Below are 12,603 nucleotides of genomic sequence, written 5' to 3' on the forward strand. Positions count from 1 at the left end.
GCTTTAAGTATGGTTTATGGAGGAATTGTTATTAAGATTTAGTGTTAAGTCATTTAAGGTAATTAGTAATTTTTACATTAAAGCCAATAGATATTTAGATATTCAGCTGAAGATTTTTTCTTTAAAAAATATCTACTAAGTGCTTCTTTTTTTTGTTTTTATTTGTTGGCTGCTTTTTAAGCATAGATAGACCGTAGTTTTTAAGCATAGATAGATCGTAGACTTGATAAAAACGCAATTCTTTTCTGTTATAAAATTCAGACACAAAATAATTTCTTACTAATTGCATACTTCTGCAATCAGGAGCACCTAAAAAAGAGGAAAAATGTTTAAAATAACCCTTGGCGATATTAAATATTGTTCCTTTTTTTAAACCCATGAATCACCATAGTTAATGATTAGAGATTTTCTTGCAATTAGAATAATTTTTTTATCTTCTTGATTTATAACCAAGCACTGATCAGCAAATTCTATTGCATTGTTAAGTACCTTAGCATTAATCAATTAGTAAAAGTCAGTTATATCAAAAACTAAAAGTTTATTGAACTTTTTATTAAGTACCTTGAAACAAATGAATAACACTATGGGTGCTTTGTCATTGATTCAAGCAGAGCTTTTTTTCTTAGATGGACTTAATGGTATTTTAAAGTGATAAAGGATTTAATAAAGTAAATAAACTTTAATATTTTTTTAAATACAATTATAGTTAATCTTAGTTAAAAAAAAAATTTTTTTCTGCTGTGAGAAAAATATCTTCTATAGTACCATAATTGATCAACAATAATTTATAAATATTTATATCATTTTTATTTTTGTATTATATTTATTGTTAATTTTGCTGTTTTTGTGTTAATCTATTATCTTTTTCGATGGTGAAAATTACTTTTGTTTTTAGCAAAGAATACTTTTTTGCTACATTCAGTATTGGTCTGATTCTTAATTTGACTGCTTCTATTACGATGGGAACCTTTTTACTTTTGGATGCAATGGTAAGCTGATAATGATGATACCGATAATGATGATGGTGATGATGATGATGATGATGATGATGATGATGATGATGATGATGATGATGATGATGATGATGATGATGATGATGATGATGATGATGATGATGATGATGATGATGATGATGATGATGATGATGATGATGATGATGATGAAGATGATGATGATGATGATGATAATGATGACGATGATGATGATGATGGTGATGGTGGTGATGATGATTATCATGGTCATGATCATTAAATTATTTGTTTCTAGAAACATGGTTGTGCTGAGTTAAAAGGAGACTGTGGTTATGTAAATATTTGGTCAAGTAAGTTGAAACTGAAAAAACATAGGTTCAAGTAATCTTATATTATAGGGTGTTATAAAATTGTTTAGGTTTTATCGTAGTTAACATAAATTTTTTTTTAATGTAAGACTTTTTTAAAATTTCCTCAAGTAACTTTTGTTTCTATTATTAGTAAATTTTGTATTCAAGTATTAGAGTTAAAAGTTTTTGTTAAAAATTTTTGTTTTTATTTTGTTTTACGTTTCTGTTTTTTTGTGTATTAAAGTTTTCTGTTGTGTTTTTATTTATCTGCAATGCTTTATTTTTTTGTTGTGTTTTATTTCTCTATTATGCTCTACAGTGCCTTACCCAGCAATAGTTTGGGCGGTACCGGTCGAAAAAAATAGTTGTTCTTATTTATTTTTAATTTTTTTTAATAATTATGTACATAAAAAGCCCCTACTTTTAATGGTTTTTGAAAGTGGTTTGTTTTGCAAAAAAAATCTATTTGGGTCACAAGACATTTTTAAACATCTAAAATACGTCTTGAGCCTACTGGGTAGATATTTATATTCAGACCTAGTTATAAAACATAACGCAGTACGCATTTTATGAACAAAGTTGCGTTTTCACCTACACATTCAGCAATTTATGTTTAACAAAAAATTTAATCAATTGGAATATTTAAAATGTTTTCTGATATTGTTTATGCAGCATTTATTTACATAAAATTAATTGTTGTAAAAAATATGTTAACCGCATTTATAAAGTATTATAATTTTTTGATTCAAAAAAACAGATTATTTTTTTTTTATTAAAAAACTTTATAATTAATATGGTTTTAAAAATTAAAAATTTAACTTTAAAAGAATGTAAAATGGTTTTGTAATACTGTTTAAAAAAAAAATTATTAATAAAGTTTACACTATAATTACAGTTATAATGGGTAATTTATGGCTAACAAAAATGACAATTTTTTAATGTATTTATTTGCTTTTATTTAATAATGTTGGAATTTATTAATGAAATTTATAGCTCATATGATTTTCAGTTTGGACGCCCATACCAGACAAACAGTATGAAATTATGTCTGGCGTACCCAGACATAATTCCATACCGTTTATTAAAACACTGCTTTATTTTTCCATTGTGTTTTTTCAGTTTTTTGTTGTGTTTTATTTATCTAATATGTTTTATTTTACTATTGTATTTTTTTGAGTTTTTTTGTGTTTTATTTATTTGTTATGTCTTTAGTTTTGTTTTACTTTTTAGTTGTGTTTTACTACGGTCATTCGATATTTTTAATAAGCACAGTTATACTTGTTCTTTTTCTGAACATTAACTGTAAAGTTGAGGTATTTAGTTTTTAGAATTTGTAATTTTATATTGATTCTATTTTCTATTTTTTTAAACTGAATTTTCAGGATAGTTATTAATTTTTTTTTTTTTTTTGAGAGGTGGGTGACATCATTGAATATTATCTTGTTCAAAACAAAAATGTCGCCAAAGTTTTGCTTGTTGCAAAGATTGGAAGGTAAGAATAAACAAAAGTTAACTTTTATACTAAGATATAGAAAAATTTTTATAAAAAAAAAGAGGGTTGACTTTTTTTAGAAGAAGTTATATAGAAAAATCAGAATGTTGACTTTTTTTAGAAGTTATATAGAAAAATCAGAGGGTTGACTTTTTTTAAAAGAAGTTATATAGAAAAATCAGAATGTTGACTTTTTTTAGAAGTTATATAGAATAATCAGAGAATTGACTTTTTTTAGAAGAAGTTATATAGAAAAATCAGAGAATTGACTTTTTTTAGAAGAAGTTATATAGAAAAATCAGAGAGTTGACTTTTTTTAGAAGAAGTTATATAGAAAAATCAGAGGGTTGACTTTTATTCAAAGAAGTTATATAGAAAGATGGGAAGTTTAACTTTTATATTTAGAAATTGTATAGAAAGATGGTTGGTTTTTTTTGTTACTGAAAAGTAGAGTAAAAAAAAAATATTTTACTAATTAATCACAACTTATGATAAATTAAAGTTGAAACATTTTTTCAATTTTGTTAAATTTAATAACTTCACAAAGTTTCATAAATTGCTCATAACGTGTTTACACATGCATAAAAAAATAGTAACATTTTTATAATAATAATAGAAACCCATTATTGGCTCGGTATTCTTGGCTCATTATTATGCTAATATTGTTTCCAATGTTAGCAAAATATTGTTTTTTCAAAATATTTTTAAAATTTAAAAATATAGTAAAATCAGACTAATGACTTTACTATATTTTGATATTTAAAAAACTAATAACTACATGGCTGCAGGAACAGGAGAAAAATTAGTTTTTTATTTGCAAATCTACCAATTTTTATCAAAAAAATTGCATGCAAGTTTTATCAAAAAAATTGCTTGCAATTTTGATCAAAAAAATTGCATGCAATTTAATACAATTAATATATAAATAATATTTTAATTGATATATAAATAATAGCTTTTTATTGCATAATCAAAAGAAAAATGCTTTTGTGCTAACCACTAATGCTTAGAGTCTAAACATGATTTTCATGTTGTTCATGATTTTGTAATTTATATTAAAACTGTGTTGTGCTTGTTATAACACCAAGCATTTGAGGCATTTTACCAATCATATTTGGGAGTCATTTGTTCTGCAGCCTGAATGTTGTGAGTAATGTTGTATTTAAGCAAACCGTTTTTATTAGACCTTCACAAAATCTTGCTGCATCCATAGTAACTATAACTTTAGAAAACTTGAAAAATAAATTAATTTTTGAAGTTTTTAAATGATAGTTTATCGTATACAAAAATAAACAAAATTTGTTCATTATTGTATACTTTTGTAAGTTGATGCCTCTTAGTAAGTGAACAACTTATTTATTTTTATTGACACCGTGGCTAAACTTACTTTACTAAAACTATTTGCTGCACTTAACAAGTATATATTTATAATTACATATTGTTAATATTTTTCTTTAACAAAAAGCTGAAACAAAAACAAATCGTTTTATAAAAACATAACATAAACACATGTTCAAATTTTAAAAAGATTTTTATATGACTTGGCATAATAAATATGGCCAGGGGCTATTCTAGATTGTTTTCGACAACTCGCCCAAATTCAGAAATTGAGGACTCTTTTTTTCAGCAAATATCGGGTTTTTTTGTAAAAAATGCCCACATATGGCAAATTTCCACCCAAATTATTTTCTTAGAATAGCTCCTGAAATGCACAATAAATGTGTAGTTCTCTTTAAATTTTTTTTTTTGCAATTTATTGTGAAAAACTATAATATATCTCATATATGTATAATAAAGTAATTTTTATTACTTTGTTTTATTCTTATATTTTTTAAAGAGTTTAATGCATCAATTTAAATAAGTAAAAATAAGTAAATGGGTATATTAAATATTTATTAAGAAGTTTGGTAAAATTTGGTAAAATCAGGTGTAGTATTTAAATGCTGCCACAGAAGGTTGCACCTATGTATATATTATATATGATATAAAATTACATCATGTTTTGTTATTATATTGTGATATTTCTGCTAATATAGTAAGAGCCATTGCCAAACTGAAAAAATACTTATAAAAATATTATCTATAGGTATTGAGTTAGTCTATTTATATCTATTGTTTAAACATGAGTATTACATATAAATAAAAAAGTATTAACACTTTTGGTAAGCAGATCAAATGATCTCCGCATTATCATAAAGTTATCAAAAATTATAGCTTATTTATACAGTTAATTCTTAATAACTCGAATCTCCAAGGGTCAACATTTCGCTTTGGTTGAACATTAATAAATGTTCAACCAAAGCGAATTCTTGTTAAGTCAAACTTTGCCTGACATGAGATATTAGTTCGAGTTGAAACAATTTTTCATTATTCAATGGTGAAGTATATACATTTAGTTTACACCATTATACTTATGTTTTAATGAAATATGTTACGGATTGTATTCACGCAGTACACTCAAAAGAAATCCTTTTAAAAAGTTAAGCAGCTCAATCAAACCATTATATTTTCACTTTAATAATAACTATATATATATATATATATATATATATATATATATATATATATATATATATATATATATATATATATATATATATATATATATATATATATATATATATATATATATATATATATATATATATATATATATATATATACAATTGTGCAGGACATTTACAAACAGTTATAAACTGATGATGTGTAAAGACCTATGATGGTATAAATTATATGATTGCATAGAAAATAGTTTATTGTTTATTTATTACATGTTACATGGTTTAGTAACAATGCCACAAACTTAAGAGCCATATAAACTTTACAGGATGATGAAAATGAGGGTATTTGATTATGACTAAATGAACATTTATATATTTTTATGTTTTATTTTTAGAGTTTTATATTTTTATTTTTATTTTATGAGTTTTATATTTTTATTTCTGTTTTTTTGTTTTTATATTGTTGTATTTATTTATTTATTTTATTTATGAGTTTTATGCTTTTATTATATTAAAAATTTAGTTATAAAAAATAACTCGGGGGCAATTGCATAACTGATAGTTCGTTGATTATTTTTATTGAGGACTTTTTACATGGGTTTTGAAGGCATTTCTATTTGTCATTTTGAAGAATATTTTTTTAGTTTCAATAGGAAGAGAGTTCCAACAGTGAATTGATCAATAATTGATTGACTTTATGCCATGCATATGTGTTTGTTTTAAAGGCATACAGAGACTACAATAAGATACAGACCTAAGTTTATAACCATGGATATCACTTGTGAATTTAAAATAGCTAGTGAAGCAGCTGGGCATATTGTTGTGGACAATGTCTTCCACAAGAACACAGTTTGATAAGTAGATAAGTTCGTCAAGCTTCAAAATTTTAAAAAGACTGTATAGTATGTCAGAACTAAAACTGTTAGGTTGAGAGTGGATTATTCTTAAAGATTTATTCTGGAGATTTATATTGGATTTTTTATAAATGGATGAACTTTGTCCCCGTAGCTGACAACCATAGCGTAGATGGGAGTTAAAAATAGCATGCCAAATATTCACCAGGGTTTTGTAATTCACAAAAGGCCTTATTTTGGTAATTATTATGCCCAGATATTTTATTTTATCTACAATATTTAGTTTTTGACCACTAATTCTAAAATTAAATTTTTTGGTAATTTTTTGGTAAGTTTTTTGGTAATTTTTTTGCCTTGAGGTTTGAATAGAACTAATTCAGTTTTTTTGACATTCAAAGATATTTTGTTTGATCACAACCATTGAACCAGTGATGCTAGGTCATAATTTAGGTACTTATTTAGCTTTTTTAAAGACATCTACAATTAGAAAGTTAGTGTCATCAGCAAAATGATACACCTTCGAGTATTTAATACAAGTGTTTAAATCATTTATGTAGATAAGGAAAAGAAGGGGACCCATAGTTGTATCCTGAGGAACACCTATAGTTACCTAATTACCAATAGTAACACTTTGTGGACAATAGTTTAGATATGACTTAAACCAGTTCAGAGCAATTCCCTTTACACCATAATGATACAGCTTTGATAATAGAATTTCATGGTTGACATTATCAAAAGCTTTTTGCAGATCAACAAACACTCCACCAGCAAATTGCTTTGATCCAAAGCCTGGCGTATGGTTTCAGTTATGACTATGAGTGCTTGGTTAGTAGAGTGTTTCTTTTAGAATCCAAATTGCAGACTATATAAGCTATCTGATAGATTTAAAAAACTGAATAGCCTGTTATACATAAGCTTTTCAATTAGTTTACCTACATTTGTGAGTAAGGATATAGGCCGATATTTACAAGGATCTTGTTTATAGCCGCTTTTAAAAATTGGAACAATTTCTGCAACTTTAAATAAGTCAGGGGATATCCCTGATTGAAAAGATTGATTTATTATAATACTCAAGGGGAAACTCAATTCTTAAGATGTTAAGGTCATTACTTTTGAAGGAATGCTATTCGGTCTAGTACTTTTTTTTGGATTCAAGAGGGAGATATAGTCATTTACTTCTTGAGAAGTAACTGGAGATATAAAAAAGTATCAGGATTTTGGTTTTTTAGATAATGGCTGAAGTGAAATCTATGATGTATAATTTGTTTAGCAAGATTATCTGCAATTGAAGAAAAGTAATCATTAAATGTGTTTGCAATTATTTTCTTGTTAGTTATAGTTTTATTATTGATGTTTAAACTATCTATATTATTGTTGTTCTTTGATTTAATATAAATAATACTCCTTATTCCTTTCCAGGTGTTTTTAAAGTTATTTTGATTTTCATTAAAGTAGGTTGAATAATTTTTTTTTTGAGTATCGCAGTAGGTTACTAATTTGATTTCTATAATATTTGAATTTTTGAAAATATTGAAACTTTATATTCTCATTGTAACATTTTATAAATTTCTTGTGCAACTTATTTTTAATTTGTATTGGCAAAATGATTCCATTAGTAATCCATGGCTTTGATAAATATTTATTAGCTTTTTTGGTAGACATTTTGAAAGGGGCATAATTATCGTGTAATCTTTTAAGTGCATCCAAAAACTTAGAAGTAGAGTTATTATCAAAATAGTTCCCTAGTTGGTTTATTGAAAGCCAATCAGTTTCTTTACGGTCTTTAAGAAAACTTTTTTCTTCAAAATTGTTAAAACATCTAAAATATAGTTTGGGATGAGACTGTTTCAAGTTCTTGCATGGAAAGGATATGAACTGAATAAGATGGTCAGCTAGGTATACTGTTAGGTTGCCTGATTTAGTATATGGAGCATGAAAGTTTACAAATATATTATCTATGAGTGTCTTTGATTTTGGAGTTATTCTGGTTGGTTGAGTAATTATTCGGAAGTGAGAGAAAGAGCACAAAAGATCTAGAAAGTTAGAAACATTATTACACGAGTCATATTTTAAAAGATTAATGTTGAGGTCTCCTAAAAAAACCATGTTTTTATTCTCTAGTGATAACTTGTCGAGTAGGGTTTGTATTTAAGTGATATTGAACTCACTAGTGTTCATACATGGGTGGCGATAAATGCATCCTACAATAATATTTTTTTCTGATGGCAGTAAAATTTCAATAAAGGTTGATTCTAGTTCTTTTTTTTTCTGAATTTTGAGGTCAGATCTTAAGTTATAATTTAATTCAGATTTTATATATATAATAGTTCCTCCTTTATTAGAATGAGAATCAGTATGTTCAAAGACATAGCCATTTAAAGTGATATCAGTTCTAAGTGTTTTGTTGTGATTTAAACAAGTTTCAGATATAGCAATGATATTGGGTTTATTATTCATAAGGGAAAGCATAAAGCTTTAGATCATCAAGGTAATATACCAGGGATAATATATTTACATGTAAATAGGTTTTTGAATCAATACTAATTTACAATTAATATTATCGATGTCAAGTTTATTTTTAAAAAGATTATTTAGCTCAGATGAAATGTCATAAAATAAATTATGAGTAAAAGTATTTGCACCATTTATAGTGACCTTAAAATCCTTATGTCAGAGAAGAGTATGGTAGAGTGTTTTCCAATTAAAACAGTACCAATAGCCAGTTTCAGTCATCAAAAAGTTGTAGAATTTTTTATCAACATTATTACAACTAATGTGGATCCACTTATTGCAAGAGTCGCATTGTATAGCTTTTTGATTGCATGTTACGGTTTTATAACAAGCACCACAAGGAGACTTAACAACCATATTATTCACTTCAGCATTTAGGGTAATGAAGATGAAAAAACGGTATTTGGTTAAATTAAATTTATATTTGTATTTTTATTAGTTTTTTATTTATATTTTTAATTTATGACTTTTATATTTTTATTTTTAATTTAAGAGTTTTATATTTTTATTTCTATTTTTTGAATTTTATATTTTTTTAATGCACAATAACTTCCTTATTATTTGGTTATATAATTGTCTTTAAAAGGTAGCGTTCTTCTATTTTGAAATTCATTAAACTATAAAATAATTGTTTATTTAATAGTTTTACCATTATTTACCTTTTTACAGTTTTTTTATAGCATTATTTAACGTCTGATATCGATCTATTCTATTCAGATATAAATACATTAAAAAAATAGGGAAATTATTAGGTTACATTAGCTTATGTTTAATATAATTCCCATACAAAAAGTTTGAATTATCCAAAGAAATTTGCTGAAAAGTCATTAAAAAAAGGGTCAAAAAAATGGTTTGACTTAACGAAGTTTGAGTTATCTGAGGTTTGACTTGAATGGAGAATTTTAATAGTGATCGATTAGACTATTTCAAAGGACCAAATAAAACAGTTCAAGGTTATAAAGGTTTGAGTAAAATGGTATTTGACTTACCCAGAATTAACTGTATAATTTTCTTTATTTCTTTTTACTTTAACTAGGCAACTGTTGATAGGTTGCCTATATGCTGTTCTTCCCTAGGTTTTGAGATAATACTAGAGATCAACCCAAAACCTTTATTTAATTTAGCTAGTAATACTTATAGAATGAAAGAGCGTCGAAATGCTGCATTTGAGCTTGCTAGTCTTGCTGCAACTGGTGATGATGCAAAAGCAAAAATTGTGGAAAATGAAGGGTAAGTATTTTAGTGAATATATAGAATAAAGCAGATATATTATAATTTAAACAAATGGTATATCTATATCTATTTATCTAACTATCTATCTATTTATCTATCTATCTATATATATATATATATATATATATATATATATATATATATATATATATATATATATATATATATATATATATATATATATATATATATGTATGTATACATGTATATATATATGTATGTATATATGTATATATATATGTATGTATATATGTATATATATATGTATGTATATATATGTATGTATATATATATATGTATGTATATATGTATATATATATGTATGTATATATATATAGATAGATTTTCACGTTTCTACGCAATTTACAAAATCAATTAATAAAAAAATCAAACCAGTCAAAAGTTTATTTTTTCAAATAAATTTATTCGTTATGAAATGGTTAAATAAATTAATAATAAATTATAAAAATTTCATTTAATATAGTACGCATTTAATCATTTGATTTATTTTTAGCGTGTTTTTATAACTCATTTTAATGCACATCTATTAGTATAGTATACAATCAAGTTTTAAACAGCAAACTTAGAATTACTTATATATCTAAACTGTATATACAAAGTTTAGTTATGTAATTCATTTTTAGTTTTTTTAAGTAAAATTAGTTGAATACTTTATATAACTATATACTAAAGGATTTAGATAAATATAGTTATATAGGTTTTGAAAGTGCTTACAAACAACTTGAGTAATTTTGACCTCCAGATTATACTAGATGTCAGTAATTAATAATTACCAGATATGAATAAAGGATTAATAAATTGCACAATTTAATTTTGACTAAATACTTTGAACATAGTTGATACGTGTACCCATTTGGTTTAAAATTTCTAGCCAATTATGAATTTAGATAAGGCTGAAGATCTGCAACCATTACATTATTTATTATTTTTAGTTTTAAAATATGGTCGAATTTCCCTGGATTTTAGTTTATTCAAAATTTATTTATGATGAGTTTCCCTGCCATATACTTGGTGACCAGTCACTGTAATTTATTTCACAGCGCGTTAAAGAAGTTCGAACTTACCTGAATTTCTTTCTCATGCTCTGTGCATGAGAAAGAAATTCAGGTATGTTCGGAACTTCTTTAGTTGCAACTAGTGCATCGATTTTGTCATCCTTCAACCATATTGTCGATGTTGGTTCACTTCTTTTTTTAAAGTCAATTAATTCTTTCCAAGAAGTTGCTTGAAAGTTTATGTCAACATTAGCAATATTTGTAACACAGTATTCTTTATCTTTACGTTTTTAGTGACGGGTAAGGCCTGTTCCTTTATTTTAGAATCTTTGTCTCTAAAAATACAATATAAAAAGTACTCAGGCAATAGACAATATGTATTTTTTTTTAGATTTTTAAAACAAATGTTTTGTATTTCCTCATCTTGCTTCCTTATCTGTTCTGCCATTTTTAAGTATATGCTTGGAGAATCCATAAATTTAGACCTTTTGATAAGAAACCAAATGTATGCATACACTTGTGCAATAAAGTTCACAAGCCTTACAAGATTTAGACTTGGTGCTTCAGTATGGGTATATAAAGATTCGAATTGCTAAAGTCAACCATCTTGTGTTGTTTAGTGGACCAATTTTTCTTCTAAAAAATATGGGATTGACAAATCCTTTAGAAATTCCAATACAATATTCAAATAATATTCATTGATTGTTGCTTAAATCATTAATCACTTTAACGGGAATATTAATAATCTCCACTGGAGTATTAATTTTGGTAAACTTTACTTGTAGGTTATGATGAAAATCTATGGAAACTTGCTTTTCAATAGGTCCTGAAAATTTATTTTAACACTTCGAACTGCCATCAACTGTTCTGAATACTTTTCGAAATGGAAGTTCATTGTGATGCAAAGTACATCCGATAAGGTGTATTTTTCTTCCTAATTTCTTTTCTAAACATGCAAGAAAACCAGTTTTAATCCTGTATTGACATTTGTATTATCAAGAAGGGCTTGTACTGAATTTAAACTATCATACTCTTTCAGAACATTATATATAATTTCACTTTGAAGCAAACCAGTTGCACCATTTGATGGGAGATTTTTATGAGAGAGATATGAACCATTTTTAAAACTATTTTCATTACTAAAAGTTAAATGGTGTTCTTTTTCAGTAACTCTCAACAAGCGAGTTTCTCCATTTTCAACGACATCTTTAAACTGAAGAACATTTTTATCATCTTTACCATCAACACCCTAACACACCAAGTTATGTAAATTATTATCATGTTGATCACCATTTCTTGACATTATTTTCTTCTCTCTATAAAACAAATCAAAGTATTATATTTAGCTAAATACCATATTAAATGTTTTGTAAACAAGTATTTATATAAACTATTAAACAAAGAGATATATTTATATTTGTCTAACTTATATAATGAAATAGTATTTACCTCTCAATTTTGCTTTGATCTACAACTTGTTTCAGAACTCCATGTTTTATGATTCCATAATCTAGAAGTAGAACATAGCTAGTGCAAATGCTCTACTTCTAGATTATGGAATGAGATAAGACACCATACCTACAAATAAGAAACTATGAAATAAATAATCAAAGCTGAAAAAGCAAAGTATATTATCTATATGTGATCCCTTAACATTCCATATTCACCCTCTACT

At 25.7% G+C, this 12,603-nt stretch overlaps 1 protein-coding gene across 1 annotated transcript in view; it reads left to right on the forward strand.

Moving 5' to 3' along the window:
- Positions 1-12,603, forward strand: part of LOC136082006 (uncharacterized) — a 108,029-nt gene that overhangs the window by 53,574 nt on the left and 41,852 nt on the right. Inside the window, exons 7-11 of the mRNA XM_065800536.1 lie at positions 896-989; positions 1,267-1,321; positions 2,552-2,634; positions 2,737-2,813; positions 9,820-9,909. Coding sequence (XP_065656608.1) covers positions 896-989; positions 1,267-1,321; positions 2,552-2,634; positions 2,737-2,813; positions 9,820-9,909 — 399 coding nt within the window. The remainder of the gene's footprint in view (positions 1-895; positions 990-1,266; positions 1,322-2,551; positions 2,635-2,736; positions 2,814-9,819; positions 9,910-12,603) is intronic.

Source organism: Hydra vulgaris, chromosome 06, assembly GCF_038396675.1.
Source record: "Hydra vulgaris chromosome 06, alternate assembly HydraT2T_AEP".
In the NCBI taxonomy this organism is placed as follows: domain Eukaryota; kingdom Metazoa; phylum Cnidaria; class Hydrozoa; order Anthoathecata; family Hydridae; genus Hydra; species Hydra vulgaris.